We start from the raw sequence: 25,771 nt of genomic DNA on the forward strand, positions 1-25,771 counted from the left end.
TAATAATAATAATAATAATAATAATAATAATAATAATAAAAGTAATAATGTAAAAAAAAAAAGAGAAAATATAATGTGACTACTTTAACATGTGAGTAATAGGAATTTGAACTATTAAAAGATGTTAATGAAAATTAAATAAGGATAAAATAGTGTCAAACAACTTCAAAGGACCCAGCTAGGAAAAAAATTACTTTTACCTTCCTATACACTATTCGAAACTTTATTACCCTCCCTACTCAAATTTCAATTTAATTAAATTATATACATTTTAACAATTAAATGAGTATCCCTATATATTAGGATTGAATAAGGAATCAATTATTTTTCATCCTTATTCTCTCCCTCCAACGCTATATCTCTCTCCTGCGCGCTCTCTCTCTCCGTCTCTCTCTGTTTCTCAATCTCTTGTTCTCTGATGTTCTCTATTTTTTATCCTTTCATGTTGTATATATTTTTAATAGAATTTATCAATGTATTTCAATTGTTTTACTATAGAGTTTTAACTTAGTAATTTCCTTTCGTGTTGCACAGTTGGTGTTTAAATTGAAATTGTCAATCAATCAATTTTGAAGGTATTTGACTCTCCACCATTGACAGCCGTTAAAAAGCTTTGAAGCTTTGAATTCAAATTTGGGTTTTCAAAAATTATTATTTTGTTTGGATTGGGTGTTGTTGCAAATAATTGAGAATATTATTTGGAGTTTATATCTCAATTTTGAGGGTTTTGGTAAAGATTAGATTTGATTTTGGCGGAATTTCATATTGAAACTTGAAGAAGAAGAATACATGACATACAATATACTTATGAAATTGTAGTAAATTAAAGTTGTAGTATAATTGTAGGTAAATTGTATTTTGTTGTAGTTATATATATTTTTTTATTTGAATGTTGTATGAAAGTTGAAAAATAATTGTATAATGTATGAATAGTTGTATAAAATTTGTATTTAAGTGAGCAATACTATCTTTTTTACACAAAGTTATTGGTATGTATCAAAATTATATTAAGAGAGGAAGTTTTGATTGGAATTTTAGAGAGGAAGAAGCACACACCACATACAAAATATATACAAATCAGATACAAAATATACAAAAGACATATTGTATAAAATTTGTATGAAAATTATATTTAAGTTGTATGGTGTTGCAGATGTATTTTAACAAGTAAAAAAAATATATGAAAGTTGTAAATAAGTGTATACTTCATAATTAATTGTATGAAATTTATTTTTAGTATGTATGAAAGTTGTAGATAAGTTTATAAATAAGTTGTATATTATATAGTTAGTTGTATAAAATTTAGTTTAAATTTATATGATGTTGTAGATGTATCAAATTTATACGAAATTTATTTTTAATTTATATGCTGTTGTACTATATAAATTTATCATCTCTCTGTTCTACTTACGTTTCAACTCCAACTAATCTCGAGACCATTGATATATATGTTATGTTTGCGATATTCACCGCCGTAATTTAAGTTGGGTACATGGCTATTGTTGGGTCCTTCACATTCTTAGAATAATTGTACCTTTTGTGATTATCTGAACATATATAAGAAACAAACAAAAAAAAGATTTGTTGAATGATGAGGGACAAAGATGAAATCTTGACAGCAGTGATTTTGTGTTTTGTAGGCACTAGTTAACTAATAAGAAAGAAATAAAGAGGAAAGTATTTGCCCACGGTGCATACTGTTGCTTTTCCTTTTCAACAATTTAACGAGATCAATCATGAATAGGGAGAATACGGAAATTAAGGGTAGGAGAGGAAAAAAAAATTGTGTAACTAAATTTTTTAATTTAAGGTATTAATAATGGATTATATATAAATAATAAAAAAAACTTAGCCGGTAATATACTAATTATGAATAATTTTAGTAAATAAATTTTAAATATTGTATAAGAAGGAAAAAATAAAAATAAAATAGAAAAAAGAGGAAGAAGAAAAAGAAAGAAAGAAAGAGACAAAACGAAAGAATCCTAAGCAAAACGACTTCTCTTTAAGGACGTCCAAGTTCTCCTTCTGGGTCGGTTTAGACCTGGATTCGGAGGCCAAATTTGGATCTCCACCGCCCCCTCCAACTCATCTTCGATTCTCCGCGTTCCTCCTTGCGATTCCGTGCCGCTACCGCCACCGCTATGGAAACTCCTGGTTCAAACCTAGACGTTGTTTCGTGTTCAAGCTCAACTCAGACTTCAATGAAACCTCCACCTCCGAAATTTCTAAGCAATTCGGACCCAAATTCGTCGCAAGAGAAGTCCAAATCAGACACCCCTGTTATTCCTCAAAGCTCTACAGAACCTTCTGGAAGTGGTGATGAGTCCAGCTCGAGCTCTGTTTCCTCCCAAAGTAGTAGTAAAGACATCAAGCAAGAGCAACGATCCTGTGCTGCTGCAGTTCCCTACACCATTCCCACGTGGAGTGGGCGTCCATGTCATCAGTTTTATCTTGAAGTGCTTAAAGATGGCTCCATCATTGATCAATTTGACGTGTACGTATTTCTGCAGACTTCAATTTTTTCGTTCCTCATAAGCTTTTTCTTCTGCTACGCTGGTATTTAAGTGCCATGCTTGTCACATTATCAACTGAATTGGAAAAAGGAGAAATTTACTGTGTCCCCTCCAGCTACAAGTTTTGTGAATAAATTGAATCTTTTTCTAGATACATATTTGCAAAAATTGAATCTTTTGGTAGAAACTACTTGAAGGTGTTATGGACTTTCTAATCAAGTGCTATTTTATTTTTGTTAGTTACTTATAATAAAACTATTTAAATTTGGTAGCTAGAACATTCTGTACGTATTTCTGCAGCTCTCTTACTATTCATCCTCTCATATGGAAAGGATGGTTCATTTGCATTGTCTGTGAAATTCTGTTAGACTTCACTATTTTTATTTACTAGACTTTTATTTTCTTTAAGGGTATCTTATCACCTTTCTACTGTTATCCAGGCACAAGAAGGGGGCTTACATGTTTGGTCGTGTTGATCTTTGCGATTTTGTCCTTGAACATCCGACCATCTCTCGCTTCCATGCTGGTATTCATTCTTCACTTCTACCACTATATACATGACTCGCTTTGCAGTTTTGGTAACCTTCCTTTTAAGATTTATCACTAGAGTTAATTCTGTAACCACATTCTCTTTGCAGTTTTGCAGTTCAGGGGAAGTGGCAATGCTTATCTTTATGACCTTGGCAGTACACATGGGACATTCATTAACAAAAATCAGGTACTTTAATGTATCTTGTTATACTTTCTTTGTTATTCCATTTAGCTCGCAATATATTACAGCTAAGGATGTTCAGATGAATAAAGAATCTTTTATAAGAAAAAAAAATTAATAAATAATTGCATGTCTTCAGCTTATGCTTCATGATTTGATTTGGTTTGTTGCTCTATGTTCCGCAGCTCTAGTTTTTAATCAATTTAAGCACTTCTCAAACTCCTTTTTAATCCACTACTAATGCCAATTGATTGTAATAAAAACAGAAATCTAGGAGAAGTTTGTGTGGTAACTTGGTGCTTCAGTGGAAAAAGAAATTGCCGATAATTGATATCTATTCAATTATTTTTTTCCGGCGATTAGATGTTACCCTGTCATTTTTAATGGAGTGATTTCATTTTAAAATCAGTAAAGAGCATATTCTAATGGCTGCCCATTTGCAAATTACTAGGTGGAGAAGAGAAATTATGTGGAGCTGCATGTTGGTGACGTCCTTCGATTTGGAAAGTAAGTCATAGCTCCTGCTTGTTTACTCCCGTGAAAAGAAAAATTGCATCCTCGTTGAATCCAACAAAAAGATCTCGCCGAATCCGTGTGCAATGTTTGCTTAGAACATAGATCTTTTCTTCTTTTATTATTGAACTCAGTATTCTTTAAAATTTTCTGGTCTTCTCATAGTATTGGGTTTTTATGTTTTTCATTGTCCTGGTTACTTTAAAAGGTCTTTCTTTGTTTTATCTTCATAATTGGAAGCAACAGGTTTTCTTATTAGTTGTGTTATAATGTTTTGTCATCATTCTGATGTTCTTCACTTTTTACAGCTCGTCACGGTTATATATATTTCAAGGACCAACTGACCTGATGCCACCGGTATGACACTTGTGCTACTGCATCTCCTTTCTCTTGCTTTGTTTTCTCTTTATTTCCTTAAGCATTTTATACAGTTACTCCTGCTTGTCTTGCTTGTGCAATGTAGTATTTTTTGTCAAGGAGTTCTACGAGAAATGATCAATGAACCAAATGATACGTACTTAACTACTCTAGGGAAAAAATTAAAGAAAAAGAACCCTCCCATTAGAATTAATGTCCTGTTTCAAAAGCATTACTTTGTTTTTATTTTGAAGGAAGCTGACCTGAAGAGGATAAAACAAGCTAAGATCCGGGAAGAGGTGCAAGACATGGAAGCATCACTTCTCCGTGCAAAACTGGAAGCATCTCGTGCCGACGGGATCTCATGGGGAATGGGTGAAGACGCTATCGAGGAGAACGAGGTCAGTTTGTTTGTCTCATTTTCCTTTTAGGTATTTGGGGATACATTGCTTTTTGGATAACAGTTATGAGTCGTTTTGCTCTTCGCCTTATTACAGATAGATTTCTAGGAGATGTTTACCCCATAGTAAAGTATACACATAACGATGAATTCTCCACCTACAGGCTTTTATCGTTGACTTCTCTCTTTTTTTCTAAAAATTTCCTCTCTTTGTGGTGCTGGGCAGAGGTGCAAAGTCCAATTCCCAAACAAGTCATTGTTTTTCTTCGTTTTAAAAAAAATGTTTATGTATCAAAAATATTCAGCGACACCTTCGACAATGTAAAGACACATAGTCAACTTATGATAAGTAATACTTTCAAGGAATGAGAGTCATTGGGTTGAGCAAATAGCTGACTGCTATGATTGCTTTCACCTGTTATAGATGAAATATACTCTTCATCCGAGTGTTGGTCCCTTGCACGCTGCATAATTTTCCTGCTATTATTTGTTTTTTTGAATTCTTATAGCATGCAATGCATCCTGATAGAATGCTAATAAATTGATTTTGATGCTAGGATGAAGTTGACGAAATAACTTGGCAAACTTACAAGGGACAACTTACAGAGAAGCAGGAAAAAACACGTGAAAAAGTTGTGAAAAGACTTGAGAAGGTAGCAGTTTACTTAAGTTCTCTATGTTACTGTTTCCTTCATGTACTAGTGAATTTTTATATTAGCTATTGTAGATCGAGGGAATGATATTCATAATAGAGGTTGACTGGCAGTATATAAATCATCTGGTCTTAATAATTTGCTTAATCACTTTTTCTTTTATCAGTAAAAAATAATTTTATTCAGCAAAAATGCACCATGAAAGTTGTTTGCTGTCTCTTTGTATCTGTTCATATCCGAATAATGGTTATTACTCCACCCCCACCAAAAAAAGGAAAAAAAAAAAGTAAAGAGCAAAAGTCAGGCAGATCACATTGTTGAAGATGGTTTACACTTTTAAGTACCGAAGACATCAGTGTTCTTAAATATTCCTGTCATGTTATGTCTTGAGGTAAGTTTTAAAAGCTTGATTCACACTGGTATCAGGAAAGGATAAAAGTGGACAAATAACTACATTCCTCTGTTTTTTTGCTTTACCTTTTAATGTTGTTTTCCCCTTCTTTATGTTGTATTATTTTTTTGCTGCTATTCTTCCCAAATAGATAATGCTAAAAGGATATCCAACTTGTAGATGGAGGATTTATGTTGAGGAGTTTGTATGACATGTCCTGCCAAGATCTTAATAATTAGCCTAGAGAAGCTGAGAGTTTCTTTATTCCATGTATAACAATCATGACTAGGCGTGAAGTGTAGAAGTGTAGAAATGTGTCTAGGTCTGCCTTCACTGTATAAATTTGGCATTACTTGGTGCTGCTTTTCTGGTGAGTAGAATCTAGCGCGGGGGGGGGGGGGGGGGGGGGGCACAACAAATTTATCTTGGAGTTGCTTTGATCTCTTGGCTGACCTAGATGAGCTGAATTGATTGAATGTTTTTGGTTGGGAACTTAGTTAGTACTAGGCAATAGCATCCAGGGTGTAACCTGGTGGTAAATAAAGTGGGTGCAAACCTTGGAAACATTCAAATCCCAACAAAGACAAAAACACTAGTTAATTTTTTCCCATCCGCTTAAGCCTTAGTGGATAGAGTTTACCAATACTTGTGCCAGTAGGAGGTAGCAGGTACCCGGAGGAATATGTGAGAAAGCACAGCAGAAAATATATTATTGCTTATTTTTCTATGTTACAATAAGCCCTATTTATAATTATACATAACAAATAACTTACTCCTATTACATAAGGGACTAAGACTAATTACATATATTCACATAACTACTCTAACACTCCCCCTTAAATTGGTGCATATAAATCATATGTACCGAGCTTGTTACATATGTAGCTAATACGAGGACCAGTGAGGGACTTGGTGAAAATATCTGCAAGTTGATCAGTCGACTTTACAAACTTCGTAGAAATATCTGCCGAGAGTATCTTTTCTCTGACAAAGTGACAGTCAATCTCAATGTGTTTAGTTCTCTCATGGAACACTGGATTTGATGCAATATGAAGAGCAGCTTGATTATCACACTCAACTTATCTGGCTCATCTCACCAAATTTCAACTCCTTGAGTAACTGTTTGATCCAAATTAGCTCACATGTCGCCATAGCCATTGCTCGATATTCTGCTTCTGCACTAGACCGAGCAACTACATTTTGTTTCTTGCTCTTCCAAGACACCAAATTACCTCCTACTAAGACACAATATCCAGATGTAGAACGTCTATCAGATGGTGATCTTGCCCAATCAACATCTGAGTATCCAACGATCTGCTCATGACCTCGATCCTCAAACAATAAACCTTTGCCTGGAGTTAATTTTATATACCGAAAAATGCGTACAACTGCATCCCAATGACTATCACAGGGAGAATCCATAAACTGACTCACAACACTCACAGGAAAGGAGATGTCAGGTCTAGTCACTGTGAGGTAGTTTAATTTACCAACCAGCCGCCTATATCTTGCAGAATCGATCGCTAAGAGGCTCCCCCTGTCCTGGCAGAAGTTCAGAATTCGGATCCATCGGAGTGTCAACAGGTCTACAGTCTGTCATTCTTGTCTCCTCAAGAATGTCTAAGGCATACTTCCGTTGTGAGATCACAATACCTGAACTAGACTGAGCGACCTCAATACCCAAAAAATACTTTAATCTGCCTAGATCCTTGGTCTGAAAGTGCTGAAAGAGATGTTGCTTTAACTTAGTAATACCATCCTGATCATTGCAGTAATGACAATATCGTCAACATAAACGACTAGATAAATACAGAGATTTGAAGTAGAATGCCGATAAAACACAGAGTGATCATCTTCACTATGAGTCATGCTAAACTCCTTGATAATTATGCTGAACTTACCAAACCAGGCTCGTGGAGACTGATTTAGGCCATAGAGGGACCATCGCAACCGACATACAAGGCCACTAAGACCATTTTTTCATTAAAAATATCCACGTGCACCTAGAATAATCATCCATGAAACTGGCAAGTAGCGGAATCCCAAGGTAGAACTGACTCGACTAGGACCCCAAACATTTGAATGGACTAAAGTAAAAGGTGACTCTGCTCGATTATCAAGACGCCGAGGGAAATGGGAGCGCGTATGCTTACCGAGCTGACATGACTCACACTCTAGAGTGTATAAGTGAGATAAACCAAGTACCATTGAAGTTTTGACAAACTGGGATGTCCCAACCGTTTATGTAATAAATCTGGTGAATCAGTAACAATACAAGTTGTTGAAGGAAGACAAGATGTGAGTCCATGTGATTTAGCAAGGATAAGGTAATAAAGTCTATCTGATTCACGCCCGGTACCAATGATCCGTCCCGTACTGCGTTCCTGTATAAAAACAAGGTCATCAAGAAATAAAACATCGCATTTAAATGATTTGGCTAAGCGACTAACGGCGATGAGATTAAAAGGACTACTTGGAACATAAGATGATACCCTCATTTTTTGTGATGCTGATGTGACCCAAGTAAAGTATCTAAGAGTGATCCTCATAATTTTCGAAGCTATTTCTGAACTCCATATCAACGGGAGGAAAAGTCAGATTTTTCCAGTCAATGAGGTATCTAATATCCAACTTTTGGCAGGAATTCTGGGAGGTGAAATTGGTTTTATCCCAACCATTTATTTGGGGATGCCTTCGGGTGCTAAAAGCAAATCCAAGGATATGTGGAATGGAGTTCTGGAAAAATGTGAGAAAAAGCTAGCAAGATGGAAATCTAACTACATTTCTTTGGGTGGTAGATTGGTCCTCATTAACTCTGTGCTAGATGCCCTTCCCACATATATGTTGTCCCTATTTCCTATACCTGCCAATGTAGAGAAAAGACTGGACACCTTGAAAAGAAACTTCCTCTGGCATGGAAACAAAGAGAAGAAGGGCTTTCATCTAGTCAAATGGAAAACATTGACCCTCAACAAAAAGAAGGGAGGTCTGGGGGTCAGGAACTTGAGAATGCAGTATAAAAGCCTATTGATGAAGTGGCTTTGGAGATTTACCAGGGAGGATCAAGCTTTGTGGAGCAAGGTAATAAAGGCTAAATATGGAAAGGAAGGATTCTGGATGACTAAGCAGGTAAACAATGCTTATGGTACCAGCTTGTGGAGAACAATAAGGAACCTGTGGACAAATTTTGCTGACAAGCTTCAATTCAACGTAAGAGATGGAAGGAAAACTCTTTTTTGGGAAGATAACTGGTTAGGATTTGGTTGTCTTATGAATCTTTTTCCAGACATTTATGCCCTGAATCAACAACATAGAGCTACAACAGTACATGAACTTCGGGGTACACATGCATGGAATCTCACCTTCAGAAGACCTTTACATGATTGGGAGTTGCCCAGAATTACAGATTTCTTTAACACTCTGGAGCTATGTAATGGACTGCAGGAGGGAGATGATACACTTAGTTGGAGCCAAAACAGCAGTGGGGTGTACACAGTCAGCTCAGCCTACAAGTACCTAAACCAAGATAGTGGACAAGTCAATCTATGGCCTTGGAAACACATATGGAAAGTCAAGATACCATACAAAGTGGCATGTTTTTCTTGGCTGGTAGTTAGAGAAGCAGTTTTAACACATGATAACCTGAGGAGAAGGGGAATGTCAATCTGCTCGAGGTGTTACTTATGTGGCCAAGAGGTAGAGACAATCAACCATCTGTTTCTACATTGTAGAGTGACTAGTCAGTTGTGGGACTTATTCATCAACCTCAGAGGCATTAGATGGTCAATGCCAGGAAGAATACCTGAACTATTGCCAAGCTGGAATGAAGGGGGGAAGTGCACTGCTTCCAACAAAGACAGATGGAAAATTGTCCCTGCAACTATTTGGTGGACAATATGGAAGGAGAGGAACGCAAGATGTTTTGAGGATTCAACTAGTTCTATTCAGAAAATCAAGATGAATTGTATTCTTCTTTTTTGTTTTTGGTGTAAAGCAGAATATAGTGACGACTTAGAGTCAATTCTACAGGTCCTAGATTCCTTGTAAGAAGAGCAATGATTGTAATAGGGAGCTTGTAGGCTTTTGTAAACTCTTTCTTTTGGCTTCCAGCACTTCCTTTGTGCTGAAGATTGATTAATACAAATATACATGTTACATTGTCAAAAAAAAGGACTACTTGGAACATAAAGAACTGAATCTAACGGTAAGGAAGGAAGTGGGCTTGCTTGACCTATTGCAGTTGCCATGGTTTGAGACACATTGGCCATTGTGATTGTTGGAAGAGATTGAGAATACGAAATACTAGTGAAAAGAGATTTGTTACCAGAAATATGATCAGATGAACCTGAATCAATAATCCAAGAATCGGAGGATGAAGACTGAGAGACACAAGTCACGCTATTACATGTTTGAACGACGGAATCTGTCTCTGAAGATGTCTGTTTACAAGCTTTATTAAGGAACTCAATATAATCTGGTAAAGAAACCATCCAACTATTCATAGTATTAGATCCCATGTTGCTACAATTAATTTCTCAAATTCTTGACTAAAAGTTATAGGGTTAACTTGAAATAGTGAAAATCAGTAACCTTTTTGAAAACTGAAGATATAATCTAGGAAAACACTGTTCACAGCAGAGAAAAGGAGCACCATTTTACTCCGGAAACACTGTAGCTCGCGCGGAAAATTCCAAAGTTGTTGGAATCTGTCGGAAATAGTACTGATGGACTCGGAAATTCTATGCGACCAGGCTGTCTTGAGGAAGCTTGGCCAAAAATTGGCCGGAGAAGCACGCGCCGACGCGTTTGACAGACGCGCCGGCGGAATCACAGATCTGGGTGGCGCGTGGGGCGTCTGTTGCCGGAGAATCTTTTTGGGGTTTGGTTGCCGGAGAATCTTTTTGGGGTTTGGTTGCCGGAGGTTTCTGAGTCTAATGGTGGTGTTCGTTTGTGCACAACACTCACCAAATGTGAGATGACACAAATCAGTCGCTTAGGTCACCGGAAAATTGCACGGTGACTGAGTTATTTCTTCCACGATGTCGCTGGAATGGAATGACGCACAACGATCTTTTCTCACTAATGCTCTGATACCATGTGAGAAAGTACGGGAGAAAATATATATTATTGCTTATTTTTCTATGTTACAATAAGCCCTATTTATATGTATACATAACACATAACTTACTCCTATTACATATATTCACATAACTACTCTAACAGAATAATTGAGGTGCGCAAAAGTTTACGTAGACACCACTATTATTAAAAATAAAAGGTAGTAAGCAATATTGAAGTATGGGTTGAAAAGTTAGTTTAATGAGAACATGACATCAAAGTTCATATTTGATTAGTTAAATGTATTTGAATTATTGAAATTTGTGCAAGTTGTATAAGATAATGTTATTAGTGGATTGGAATGATGTCAATTACTTTTTGTCGTAGTCATATAAATTGGGACTGATGGAGCCCATCATTAGGACATCTTCAGGAAGCTAATCCATTGCAATTTTATGCTCTTCTTATTATAACTCCTTTGGTTTCAGATTGCTCATATGAAAAAAGAGATAGATGCTATTCGGGCTAAGGATATTGCTCAAGGTGGATTGACACAGGGACAGCAAACTCAAATTGCTCGTAATGAACAGAGGATATCAGAGGTTGATAGCTCCTCCTCATTTTCTCTCTATTTTTGACCTTAGTACTCCTATTTTTTATTCTCTTTGGCGATGTATATCACATGTTCATTTAACTCTAGTGTTTTTGACCTAGCAATTTCTTAAGGTAGCTAAGGCAATTCCTTTAATCCGTGTGCTCAAAATTCTTTCAGCTAATGGAAGAGCTTGAAAACTTGGAAGAGACTTTAAATGAGAGTATACGTGAAAGTCTCGGTGCACGTACTGGAATGACATCCCGTGGAAAGGAAAAGGCGCCTGAAGAAGAAGAGATTTCGAGGTACATAATTTGCAGATCTTCGATTGTTTTGACAAACTTCATTGTGTGGTAATGCTTTATGTAGTGCGTGTTGCTTGAAATGATCTTTGTAAACTTGGATTTAGTACCACTCTTGGGATTGTTGACTACAAAGACAGGAATAAAATTCAAGTACGAGGTTAGCACGTTATTTGCAGACCTTCAATAATTTCAACAAACTTTATTTGGTAAACGCTTTCTGCAGTACTTGTTGCTTGAAATGATCTAAATAAGGTTGGATGTAGTACTATATTTGGGATTGTCATTAGCGAGTAGAGTTAGCTAGCACATTAACAAGGTGAACTTTGAATTTCTTTACACACAGTGAGGAGGATGAGTTCTATGATCGGACACAGAAGCCTTCGAAGAGAAAAAGTGGTGAAAATCAGTCAATTGAGACAGCTGATTCTCTTCTTGATAAGAAGGATACTATTGTCAGGCAGATGGACGACAAGAGAAGATTGCTTCTAGATGAAAAAGATGGTACAGGTCAGGAATGTGAGGTTGAAGCTGGAGATGAACTGGATGCTTACATGTCTGGGCTTTCCTCGCAGCTAGGTGCATATTTCTTTTATTAAACTCCTAAATTGTCTTGGTTTTCTAACATTTTTGTCTTATCACATTGGAGGTATTATTTAGGTTTCTTTTTAAGGTTCCTATAAATTTGAGATTTCACTTAAATGGTTCGAAGCTTGTGGAGTATCTTGTGGTATCTTATCATGCACTAATCCTTTACTTGTCTCTTCTGTTCATCATGGTAGTATATCTAATGATTGGTACTATTAAATTCTTGACAAGTTTTTGTGTGTGATATGCTTAATTTAGGAATATGATTTAGCATTTAACAAAAAGAAATGTGATTGAATAGCTTTTATTCATCTTTCAACATGCATATCTGCTGAATGGAGTAGCTGGAATTGCATATTTTTAGCTGCGCATATTTTTTATGTATGTGCATTAAAATAAGCAAGAACCATTGCTCACAATGAAAGGATGGGTATCCCATGAATTGCATTCAGGTTTCTTCGTTGAAATAGATGTTTGTTAGAATTTAACATGGGCTTTTTGTATCTGATCCCAGCTCATGAGAAGAAGGAAAAGCTTCATAAGGAACTCTCCACCCTTCAGTCAGAGTTGGACAGGGTACTCTACTTGCTAAAGATTGCTGATCCTAGTGGTGAGGCTGCTAAAAAAAGGGATCTGAAAGTACAAGAACCAAATACCAATTTGACCAAAACCATCACACTGAGTGTCCATGAGCAGCCGCCACCAGAAAAGAACAAAAAAGACAGAGTAGAACCTAAGGACTTAATGGAGAAACAGGGTACTGTTGATGCAAACTGTACATCGAGTCAAGAAACAGCGAAGGAGATCGCCGCTGATATATCTGATGGTAAAAAAACAGAGAAGGAGATTGGCGCTGATATATCTGATGGTAAAAATGTTGTATATACTGCTAGTAAGCCCCAATGGCTTGGTGCTGTAGAGGAAAAGAAAAAACAAGAGACAATTATTGAACGACCGACAGAACTTCAAGAAAATGATCAATTTGTTGACTACAAAGACAGGAATAAAATTTTGGAAAAACCAGATGTTACACAGTTGACTGCTGACTCTGTAATTGAAAATGCTGCTCCTGGACTGATAATAAGGAAGCGCAAGCAAGTGGAGAAGTCTGATGCCACTGAAAAAGATTCTCAACAATCCTCTGGAGCTGATATGAAAGCAGAAGATGCGGTTGCTCTGCTGTTGAGACATTCTCAAAGATACCACGTTTCTGATGATGAGGTGGAACATAGTGGACTGGATGTATCCCGCGAAAGTCAAATCAGGAACGATAAGAAGAAGCACAAGAAGGTTCTTGGTCCAGAGAGACCATCATTTCTCAAGAGTGAGACCGACTATGATTCTTGGGTTCCTCCTGAAGGTAAGTCACCTCTCTTCATGCCTAGCTTAGTTGCTTACTAATGGATGTTTGAGTTTTTGGCAATTTTACTTGTGCTTGCGACACTTTTTACCAGGGCAATCAGGTGATGGACGAACCTCACTGAATGATCGTCTTGGTTATTGAATGGCTGAGATTCCAATGTGCAACACATGCTGTGGGATGGTGTATCTGACTAAAGTCAGCTGCTGGATCACCTAACTGAATATCATCTGCTGCTTGATTCGAGATCTTGCCAAAAATTTCAGAACAGGAATGTGTCTGAGGGGAAAATAGCACAGGGGCTCACATCTGAGCGGCTTTATACTCGGCTGGAACACCAATCTTGATATTGCGGGCGTTATTTTTCCATGAAAGATTGTTGTTTGAAGAGGAGGAAAAAATGGAAAGAGGGTGTTTTATGGTGTTTGAGCCTTTGAGGGGTGGGGTGGGGAGGGGAGGGAGGTTGGTGAGCAATGAGATGCTGGAGAAGAAGGGGATTGTAATCCAGCTCTTGTACCTTCTGTTGGGCACCAAGAACCTAACAGCTTCCCATTTAGAACTGTATATAGACGATATTGAGTAGCAGAGATGCGTGTGATGCGATGTTCTGTGACCACTTGAAAAGGCATATAAGCGAATGTGTCCCTGATTGAAGTCAAAGTATTTGACCATAGTTAAAACTGAATAAAATTTATCCAAAGTTTATCTAGTTTAAACAAAACACATGTTTTATATTATACCCCATATATCCTATTTTTAATAAGTGAACTAAACATCTACTAATAGAGTATATTCGCTAAATAATCTTGTTATTGTTCAATCTTTGTAGTATAATCCTCGTATTATAAGTGTAGTATAACTTGTTTGTGTGCTCACAAATCATAGGACCTTTTAGGGGTTGATTGCTTACCGAGATTGGAACACTAATCTCGATATAAAATTTGGTGTTACATGTATCAGCTAATATCAGTATAACTTTTATACTAATACTAGTAGGGGGTGTTGCCCGAACTAAGCCCGAGCCCAATAGTTGTTTAGAGATGATGTTATAAAAAGCAACAATAAGAAAAATAAAAGAAGCAACAACATTCCACAATAACCAAATATGAGCCAAGTCAAGCTGTTAAGCTTGAACTTTTACTCTATAAGAACATCTGCAATAGTCCGAAGTGACAGATATTTGATAAATACTTACTGAAGTATAGTACCAAAATATAATGACTGTTTTTGCACGGGAGTTCAACCGCCATGATAAATAATCACATCTCATGAATCCTATAGGCAGCTTATGCCTTCTAGAAGTTGCAAGACTCTGGTTGTATCAACAAAAGAAAACACAGCAGCCCAAAATGGAGGAGAAGAATAAGTTGTGCATCCAAACAGTAGACTGTTGTCATTACAAACAAGTTTTCTTTATGAACGGTAATAAATCTTTTGTCCATAGGGTAAAATTTAAAGTCTCATTCCCAAATCAGTATTCGAATGATGGTGGTTGAGGTGTATCAACCAGCATACACAGCTGAGGCAGCAATCGTCAGTGGATAGCAGACAGCGGTAGCAAAATTTATCAGTCCTAATGGAGCCAAAAACTGTATCATGTCTCTGCAACTGCATTGCTTTTCCTTGAAGTAAAATACGAATAGCTATATCATTTCTTACATTGTGTTGCTTAAAGAGAAATGTCTGCAAGGACCCAAAGTCAAGACCTAAATGCTATTACAGTTTGTTCTGCTCAGATACTAAGCATTATGTGATCTAAATGTGTCAGCATGGTACATGTCGGAACAATCTATCCAAATCTTCTACGATGCTAAGAAAGTTCGAAACGGACATTTGCTGCTATCTCTGAGAGAAAATGCTACTATATGCATGCCAACATCCTTGAGAGTTGAGACAATCTAGAAATGTGGCAATTCTGTCAGGTAATTCTCCATGATGATTCTATAACACCTTGCAGTACATAACAGTACTTCTAAATCATTTGCAGTCATATTGCAAAAATATCAAGGTGAAAGATGTGAATGATAGGCACGCACAGATTTCAAAACCTCAGAAGTTCCTTCTGTTCACAAAAATCAATAAGAAACTAATAGACTTCCACTGTTTTTTTTTTCATCAACTCTTCATGAGCAAAGTTTGCATTTTAAATTCACATGCATTTCATGTAATTTCAGTAAGTATCTCAAAGCCAAGTCTTACAATTTTACAGAATAAAGTATGACAGATGACAATGTTTCATAAATTAACTTAACTGAATGGAAACAAATCCAAAATCGAACAACTGTGAACAGAGTTGCCATCAACGAAATACGTTTTCAATGTGCTCCTATGTTTTTCACTAATCAATCGGAGATTTGCTGAACAATTTCTTATTGTAATTATGATCAGTTTGATATGTCATAAAATGCACTGAACAAATAAAGTTTATAATTTTGGCGTATACTTGGATCTGGGATTTATTAGACCATGATGTTTTTGACAATGCAATTCCAATGGAAAAAACAAGAATTAGTTGTTTAATCCTTTACAACTTACCTATAATAGCTGATGAATAAATCACAAGTTAAATCTTAAACAGGCGAAGCTATGATTTTGATGAGGGAAAACAGAAGGCTACAAACTTCTATAAGATCACATTTTTCCTCATTTGAGGAAAAAGTAAACAAGCAGAACTCAACATGTCAAAACTATAATATACTCAATAACAACCAGTAAGCACTTCAAACGCAAATGTGATTTAGATTTTATCTATTCAGCCACTAATAACCGTAAAACTAAAGGCGCTCGTGATGACAAAATGATGCCATAAATTACCTCTGTTGCAATGTGACGTGGTTGATGCTTGAATTCCACGGAGTCTGGAATAAACCTCAAATCTACTTGGTTTGATGTTCTTTCGAAAACCCCGTCGCAAGTTTTTTAAAATCTGCATAATATAATAGAAGAAACTTTAAAAAGAAAATCATGGGAGATATAATGAAAGACATATAAACTATGAAACACATAATAGAGGAGCATAAGGAAAAAAGGAGAAGAAGCAAAATATATTTCAAAAAAGGTTTGTCAATAAGTTTTCACCTTTGATCAGCGAAAAGTGCAAGAATCAGTCAATGTACTTGACTCAGGGAAAAAACAGAACAATATCGTCACCTAAGCCGACTAATTTCAGAAGTACGTAATTTCTCATTATTACTGAGAATTTATTGGGTTAACGACCAAACAGTTGTAGAAGAATGCTAGTCCATAATGGAATATTGGCTTATCTAATCGTAACTCGAATCGAACCAAACAGAATCCAATTCATAGATAAACATTTAAAGTAATAAAGTTGTATCAAATTTCAGATAGATAGATAGATATTTTAACTATCATTATGAAGGAATAAATACCTTTTGTTAGCATCCGTAAAAAGATCGGTATACCTGTCCCTTTTTAACCCCAATTATTTCTCCACCAGCTTATTTGCCCAGACTTGCACCAGGACAATCATACACTGAGAATGTTCCTAGGATAATTTGCATAGCTTGGAACTTCAAAACCCCCAAAAAAAAACGAAAGAAAGAAAGGAACAACAAATAAGAAAAGAAAACAATAACAATGCAAACAAATGTCCCCCATGAGATCGCCCATATGTTAATATTTTACATTTGACTTCCTCAAAAATTATGAGTTTTTTAATACTGAAAAATACATAATACATTAGTTATGCAAGGATGTATACCAAAAAGGTTCTATACATCACATTAGTTAGAGATCTATGATGCAAATCAAACGGCCCTTATGATCAAATCGAGGTGCAGTTCACATTTTTCCGATGATGGATTGAGATGCAGTGCACATTATGACTAAAGTACGGTACAGATAAATTTTATGGTCTCAGGATAAATAACATCTATCACTATCATACATGTTAAACAAATGCATGAACTTACAGTCGTCTCCCATATATTCTGACCATCTTTTATTTATTTTATTTTGCAAGTTCAACTGGAAAAGAAAAACTTTCTGCCTGAAACTCCCTATCTGCAAGTTGAACAAATGAATTTCAAAGCTAATCAAGTCTTCTATGCAAAGCCCCAGTTCATAGCTTCTTTTTTTTCGGCTGCACCTATTCATAGCTACTTTTATGTTCACAATTGAATGCTCGGCACAATCTCTTAACAATATACTTTAGTATCAAAAAATGCACAAATTGTTATTCCAAACATTCTTCATACACATTAAAACAAACCCAGTAAATGATCAAGGAAAACTGAATGAAATAAATCTCCCAAACAATTCAACAGGCTGCAGGTTAAAATTTATGTATATAGGATAAGTTTAAGCAATTATAATTACCATATAAAAAATAAAAGTTCCATTTGACACCTTTCTAGGGAAAATTCAAATTTCCATATTGCAAAGAAGAAAAAAGAACAAAGAAGGTACCTTTACTCTACCCAAATCCATGTTAACACAAGCTAGTTTGAAATAACCGAGAAAGAAGGAGTCGAGCAATCCATATGTTTGAACTTCATAACAAAAACCTAGTTAAACCAAATAAGGACTATAAACTATTCCCTAATATCATATCAAAAGAAGATAATATCAATCAAGAGAACATTAAATTATTACCCGAGCAGGGTCATTTCAATCGAGTGAGCTTCTTTATCTTCAGTTGTTCCTACCTTCATATTAACTCATCATTTTCTCAGTCAACTTCAGTCACATATTTGCTTATTGTATGCATTCCCTAGTTGAGAAGTAACCGGCAAAGAGATTAAATAACTAATTTGTAACTGACCGCAAAACAAATAAGTCAATACATTGAACGGAATTCTAGCGTTAGCTATGGTTTTATCCTGGAGCAATATTAAGACCTAAAAGTAAATAAATTATATGTATCAATTATTAACTGAAAGTGAAATTTTTCTCCACCACATATCGGAAAAAAAATTCTAAACTCGTTTTTATCTTGCTTCAAAGTTTGTCAACTTCTATTGTTCCAACTCATTTTGCTATCTTCCTCCTCATCATCTATGAACAAGCAGAGACGTCTTAATGTGATACTCCTCATCCTCATCATAGAACTATTGTTTGTACATAACTGCTGACTCAATTAGCTATTTATCCTTCTAATCCTATGCATCTCTACTATCTAAAAACGTGGAAGAGTTTACCAATCCTATGCTCTTGCGGTTTCTTTGAACATGGAATCAGAACTAATCCTATGTTTACTTATCCTAAAAATGAAATTCTTAGCTATCAGAACTAATGTAAATGATTATCTAACAAGTGCATAAAAACAAGGCGAGACACACAACAGAACTCATATGCTAAAGATGACTAAGAGAAGTGAAGGTATATATGCAATGTAACTGTTAGTCCCGCCAATATTGCTGTATTTGTAAATAATAATTCTGCAAAATATAAGTTAACGTAATGAAACAGTAATTAATTCGAGCCCACTGAATTCACAGTATTTCCTTAAGGAATTTAATCCCCTCCTAGTACCTAAGGTAATGGATTATTTCCTCCCAGGATAGAACGAATCACACACTAGTGTAGCGGTACTTCAAACCCCAGTGTTTCAACGAACACAAAGTTCGGTAGCAAATCACACTTACAGTTGCTTTGTTTGAAGTTAAAACAATGCAGAACGAAGGAGTAGAAACTCAGAAAATCGTATGGAAATGCTGAGAGGAAGGAGTGTAATGTATAGCCAAATCTGTTGAGCGATTTTCAGTTTGTTGGTCTTGTGTATTGTGTGTGTCTTTCTTCAACAGCTGCTGCACATATATATAGCAGCCAGTGTTGAAGAAGACCAATCGTCCACCCTCCATGGTAGAGCAAGCATTAGCTTGTTTGTGGAGCAAGCACATTCATGGTGGGAAGAGCATTAGGCGGTTGCCAAATGGTCAATACACGGATTTGAAAATATCCGTTATAAATGCGGATAATCTTACGTTAATATTTACTATTAATAAATAAATTTGGTCCAAAAAATTAATCAATCAATCATTTGATCAAATCCAAATCCAAATCCGTATCCGTAGCCGTAGCCATAGCCGTAGCCGTAGTCGAAGTCGAGCCGAGCGAGCGACGACGACAACGGCGCGAGGCTTGCTTTCTTCTTAACTCTTTAAGAGCTACAAGAAGAGCAATTATATATATACCCACCAAAAATCTTTTTCTCTTCCAATATGGGACAATGTCTCATTGTCAAGAGGGAAACTTAAAATTTTACTCAAAATTTTATTTTCCCTCCATTTTCCATTCACCCTCATTTTAAAACTATTTCATCTTAAAAACAAAACCTCAACAATCCCCCACATGAATGGGGAATGGCTATATCACGGAAGTATGCATGGAAAAACTGTGTGATTTACAAGCAAGGATTAATCGCATCTGGATAAGTAGGTTTCCCTTTGAACTTTCCGTAGTAAACTTATGTCGGATATACTCGGTCAATCGGTAGATTTGATATCTTTGAACCGTCGATCTTTGGTGTATACCTAGACAACCATAAGTCACACAATCAACCCTTAACCATCTTTGGTTCTCATTGTTGTGTTCGTTTCAACCATGAACACTGTCTGGTTTCATAAGTGCGTAGAGAACTGGCCTTACAAAGTTCTCCTTGAAGCGGCTAACACTTTACACTTACATAGGTGATTCCTAAACGTGTCATCCTGTAGATACACTATTTGATATACCCCGTATCAAATTTAGAAATTATTAAAAAGCCTTAATGCTTTATCCTTGGTACTGAACATTGTCTCATCACGAGAACGGACTAAAATTTTATTTGACAATGTTGAACCGTCATTAATGACTTTGTTTGATCTCCTTGAACCTAGATCTTGGGATCTCCAGTCTTCTAGGTAGAGTTACCGCCACAATGACTTGTTCTCGGCCATAGCCCCATTCCCCTTGATGATTTCTCAACTACCTCTCTAGTTAGGCCTTTTGTAAGTGGATCCGACACATTATCACTTGACTTTACATAGTCAATCGTGATAATTCCTCTAGAGAGTAATTGCCTAACGGTTTTATGTCTTCGTCGTATATGACGAGATTTACCGTTATACATAACGCTCCCAGCCCTTCCAATTGCCGCTTGACTATCACAATGTATGCATATTGGTGCCAACGGTTTGGGCCAAAATGGAATGTCTTCCAAGAAATTTCGGAGCCATTCAGCTTCTTCACCGGCTTTATCTAAGGCTATGAATTCAGCCTCCATTGTAGAGCGGGCAATACATGTTTGTTTGGACAACTTCCAAGATACCGCTCCTCCACCAATAGTGAATATATATCCACTCGTGGACTTAGAATCAGTTGAACCGGTGATCCAATTTGCATCACAGTATCCCTCAATCACCGTAGGGAATTTACTGTAGTGCATGTCAAAGTTCTGGGTATGTTTTAAATATCCCAAAACTCGTTTCATTGCCATCCAATGAGATTGGCCTGGATTGCTCGTATATCGACTCAGTTTACTTATAGCACAAGCTATATCTGGTCGTGTACAATTCATGATATACATTAAGCATCCCAACATACGAGCATAATCCAATTGTGATATGCTTTGGCCTTTGTTCTTTGCTAATGCAAGATTCACGTCAATTGGAGTCTTTGCAACTTTAAAGCCCAAGTGCTTGAATTTTTCAAGTACTGTCTTAATATAATGAGATTGTGACAATGCCAGACCTTGAGGAGTCTTATGGATCTTAATTCCCAGAATTAAATCAGCAACTCCCAAGTCTTTCATATCAAACTTGCTATTGAGCATACACTTAGTAGCATTTATGTTGGCAATGTCATTACTCATTATCAGCATATCATCCACATATAGGCAAACAATGACTATGTGATTTGAAACATTTTTAATGTACACACATTTATCACATTCATTTATCTTAAAACTATTTGACAACATTGTTTGGTCAAATTTCGCATGCCATTGTTTGGGTGCTTGTTTTAGTCCGTAAAGAGACTTAACAAGTCTACATACCTTCTTTTCTTTACCTGGAACCACAAACCCTTCAGGTTGTTCCATGTAAATTTCTTCCTCCAACTCTCCATTTAAGAAGGCCGTCTTAACATCCATTTGATGAATTTCAAGACCATACACTGCAGCTAATGCTACTAACATCCGTATGGACGTAATTCTTGTAACTGGAGAGTATGTATCAAAGTAGTCTAGACCTTCTCGTTGTCTATACCCTTTGACTACGAGTCTTGCCTTGAATTTATCAATAGTGCCATCATCTTTGATTTTTCTCTTAAAAATCCATTTAGAACCCAAAGGTTTATTTCCAGGAGGAAGATCAACCAATTCCCATGTATGGTTGTTCAATATGGATTCTATTTCACTATTGACTGCCTCTTTCCAAAACAATGATTCCGAAGAAATCATAGCTTCTTTAAATGTTTGAGGCTCATTCTCCAATAAGAAAGTCACAAAATCTGGTCTAAATGAAGTAGACGTTCTTTGACGTTTACTACGTCTTGGATCCTCCTGACTACATGTACTTTCTTTTGTTTCTTCCCGAGGTCGTTTGGATCCTTCACCAAACGACTCACATTCCTTTTTATACGGATATATATTTTCAAAAAACTCAGCATTATCTGATTCTATAACCGTATTATTATGAATGTCGGAATTTTCTGATTTATGAACCAGAAATCGATATGCTTTACTATTTGTCGCATATCCTATGAAAACACAATCAACGGTTTCGGTCCTATCTTTACCCTTTTGGGTTTAGGAACTTGCACTTTTGCCAAACACCCCCACACTTTAAAATAATTCAAGTTGGGCTTCCTTCCTTTCCATTTTTCATATGGAATGGATTGTATTTTGCTATGGGGCACTCGATTTAATATTCGATTAGCCGTAAGAATGGCTTCCCCCCACAAGTTCTGTGGCAAACCAGAACTTATCAACAACGCATTCATCATCTCCTTTAATTTGCGATTCTTTCTTTCCGCAATCCCATTAGATTGGGGCATATAAGGGGCTGTTGTTTGATGAATAATTCCATATTCTAAACATATTTCTTCAAAAGGAGATTCATATTCACCACCCCTATCACTTCTTATCATTTTTACTTTCTTGTTAAGTTGCATTTCAACTTCATTTTTGTATTGCCTGAATGCGTTTATTGCTTCATCTTTACTATTCAGTAAGTAAACATAGCAATATCGAGTACCATCGTCAATAAAAGTTATGAAATACTTCTTTCCACCGCGAGATGGTATTGACTTCATGTCACAAATATCTGTGTGAATTAAGTCTAAAGGATTTGAATTCCTTTCAACTGACTTATAAGGATGTTTAACATACTTAGATTCCACACATGTTTGACATTTTGATTTTTCGCATTCAAACTTGGGCAGTACTTCCAAGTTAATCATTTTCCGCAAGGTTTTATAATTGACATGACCCAAACGTACATGCCATAAATCATTTGACTCAAGTAAGTAAGAAGAAGCTGAAATATTATTATTATTTTCCACAACCATTACATTTAGATTGAAAAGGCCCTCGGTGAGGTAACCTTTTCCTACAAATATTTCATTCTTACTTATGACAACCTTGTTGGACACAAAAACGCACTTAAAACCGTGCTTAACAAGAAGTCCAGTAGAGACTAAATTCTTTCTCATTTCGGGAACATGAAGGACATTGTTCAAAGTCATGACCTTGCCAGAAGTCATTTTCAGAAATATCTTCCCATATCCTTCAACTTTTGTTGTTGAAGCATTTTCCATATAAACTGTCTCTCCGGGTCCAGCAGGAGCATAAGTAGCAAAAGCTTCTCTAACTGCACAAATATGGCGAGTGGCTCCTGAATCAAACCACCACAGTTTAGGATTTCCCACCAAGTTACATTCAGAAAGCATGGCACACAAGTTATCAACATCATCATGGTTTACTACTATGTTTGCTTGACCCCTTTTCTTGTCTTTCTTCGGAGCACGACACTCCGTAGATTTATGTCCGATTTTTCCACAGTTGTAACAGTTTCCACTGAACTGCTTCTTGCTTGGGTTGTATTTCGGACCAAAAGCCTTCTTCCTCTTTTTTTAATCTTCAACAATATTTGCTCCCATTATTGTTGAATTTCCACGGCCTCTCCTTTCAGCAGCTTTATTGTCCTCTTCAATTCTCAACCGAACAATGAGATCTTCAAGGGACATTTTCTTTCGTTTGTGTTTCAAATAATTTTTGAAGTCCTTCCACAATGGAGGCAACTTCTCAATCATTGCTGCTACTTGGAATGCTTCGTTGATGACAAGACCTTCAGCAAGTAGATCATGAATAATCACTTGCAATTCCTGGACTTGGGTAATAACAGACTTGCTATTTACCATTTTGTAGTCCAAAAATTTTGCGGCAACAAATTTCTTCATCCCGGCATCTTCAGTTTTATATTTCTTTTCAAGCGCATTCCACAATTCTTTTGACGTCTCCACGCTACTATATACATTATACAGATTATCATCCAGTCCACTAAGAATATAATTCTTGCATAAAAAATCAGAATGCTTCCACGCTTCAATCACCAGAAAGCGTTCATTCTCTGGAGTTTTATCTGGCAGATCAGGAACATCTTCCTTGATGAACTTCTGTAGACACAACGTAGTTAAGTAGAAGAACATCTTCTGCTGCCAGCACTTGAAATCAATCCCGAAAATTTTTTTGAGTTTTTCTGCCGGTGCCAACGCCGGTGTTCGGCTTGTCGATGCATTGGCAGTCACCATCGGAACAGCTTGGTTTTCGCTTTCAGTCGTCATTTTTTCTGTAAAAGAATGACACAAACAAACGTTTAATACACGTTTTCAAACAGGAGTAAAAATCACGTAGATTTTAATCTCCAACAAAACGCCACAAAGGCTTTACTCTCCAAACCAGGAGTACACAAAACCACAAAGGTTTTAGTTTGCAGAATAATAAGAATAACACAAATACAGAAATAAATATTAAATTCCTTAAGATTGTTAGTCCCGCCAATATTGCTGTATTTGTAAATAATAATTCTGCAAAATATAAGTTAACGTAATGAAACAGTAATTAATTCGAGCCCACTGAATTCACAGTGTTTCCTTAAGAAATTTAATCCCCTCCTAGTACCCAAGGTAATGGATTATTTCCTCCCAGGATAGAACGAATCACACACTGGTGTAGCGGTACTTCAAACCCCAGTGTTTCAGCGAACACAAAGTTCGGTAGCAAATCACACTTACAGTTGCTTTGTTTGAAGTTAAAACAATGCAGAACGAAGGAGTAGAAACTCAGAAAATCGTATGGAAATGCTGAGAGGAAGGAGTGCAATGTATAGCCAAATCTGTTGAGCGATTTTCAGTTTGTTGGTCTTGTGTATTGTGTGTGTCTTTCTTCAACAGCTGCTGCACATATATATAGCAGCCAGTGTTGAAGAAGACCAATCGTCCACCCTCCATGGTAGAGCAAGCATTAGCTTGTTTGTGGAGCAAGCACATTCATAGTGGGAAGAGCATTAGGCGGCTGCCAAATGGTCAATACACGGATTGAAAAATATCCGTTACAAATGCGGATAATCTTACGTTAATATTTACTATTAACAAATAAATTTGGTCCAAAAAATTAATCAATCCGTAGCCGTAGCCGAGCGAGCGACGACGACGACGGCGCGAGGCTTGCTTTCTTCTTAACTCTTTAAGAGCTACAAGAAGAGCAATTATATATATACCCACCAAAATTTTTTTCCTCTTCCAATATGGGACAATGTCTCATTGTCAAGAGGGGAAAACTTAAAATTTTACTCAAAATTTTATTTTTCCTCCATTTCCCATTCACCCTTATTTTAAGACTATTTCATCTTCAAAATAAAAATTCAACAAATACATCATAAAGAGGAATTTTATCAAATACCTACGGGACAAAGGGGTAAAGATAAGAGCACAGAGGAAAACAACAGAGACCTTAGTACTAAACAGAAGCGGAGCAAAGAAAACCAGAGTAGATAGAATTGAGATGTAAGAAATTTTCAAGCGGTGCTTTCTACCTGGCAGCGAACGTGTCAAGAGCACAAAAAATGACAAAGGTGCCCTCACGATGAAGCACACATGTTGATCATTACGTGCCTGCTTATCTTCTCTCATATATTAGTAGTAGATCATGATATAATTTACTTTAAGTACTTCCTTCCATTTAAATTTACGTGAATCCATTTGACTTGACACAAAATTTAAGAAAAGAAAGAATACTTTTAAATTTATAGCGTAAAATGAGTCACATATATTTTTTGTGAATATAAATCATTGTATTTTTAAATAAGAAAATAAATAATTCTTTTTGA

General features: G+C 36.3%; 1 protein-coding gene and 1 long non-coding RNA gene across 11 annotated transcripts; one reads left to right on the plus strand and one right to left on the minus strand.

Moving 5' to 3' along the window:
- Positions 1–1,982: 1,982 nt before the first annotated feature.
- On the plus strand, positions 1,983–13,733 carry LOC104111303 (uncharacterized). The gene is made up of 12 exons (XM_009620979.4): positions 1,983–2,497; positions 2,957–3,042; positions 3,155–3,234; positions 3,680–3,735; positions 4,050–4,098; positions 4,353–4,499; positions 5,056–5,151; positions 11,089–11,202; positions 11,373–11,497; positions 11,841–12,073; positions 12,597–13,442; positions 13,537–13,733. Exons 1-12 carry the CDS (start codon positions 2,145–2,147, stop codon positions 13,584–13,586), a joined length of 2,235 nt encoding a protein of 744 aa, XP_009619274.1. The 5' UTR covers positions 1,983–2,144; the 3' UTR covers positions 13,587–13,733.
- A 1,065-nt stretch (positions 13,734–14,798) lies between these two features.
- On the minus strand, positions 14,799–18,192 carry LOC104111304 (uncharacterized). Of its 10 annotated transcripts, none has more exons than XR_004510840.2 (5): positions 18,057–18,189; positions 17,871–17,968; positions 16,865–16,947; positions 16,257–16,368; positions 14,799–15,392 (listed from the first exon to the last, which is right to left on the minus strand). It is a non-coding gene; the product is annotated as an uncharacterized lncRNA (long non-coding RNA). The 10 variants fall into 10 exon arrangements; XR_004510836.2 differs by having other exon boundaries at positions 16,832–16,947; XR_004510837.2 differs by having other exon boundaries at positions 16,832–16,947; positions 17,871–17,953; positions 18,057–18,177.
- Positions 18,193–25,771: the final 7,579 nt, after the last annotated feature.

Source organism: Nicotiana tomentosiformis, chromosome 2, assembly GCF_000390325.3.
Source record: "Nicotiana tomentosiformis chromosome 2, ASM39032v3, whole genome shotgun sequence".
Classification (NCBI taxonomy): domain Eukaryota; kingdom Viridiplantae; phylum Streptophyta; class Magnoliopsida; order Solanales; family Solanaceae; genus Nicotiana; species Nicotiana tomentosiformis.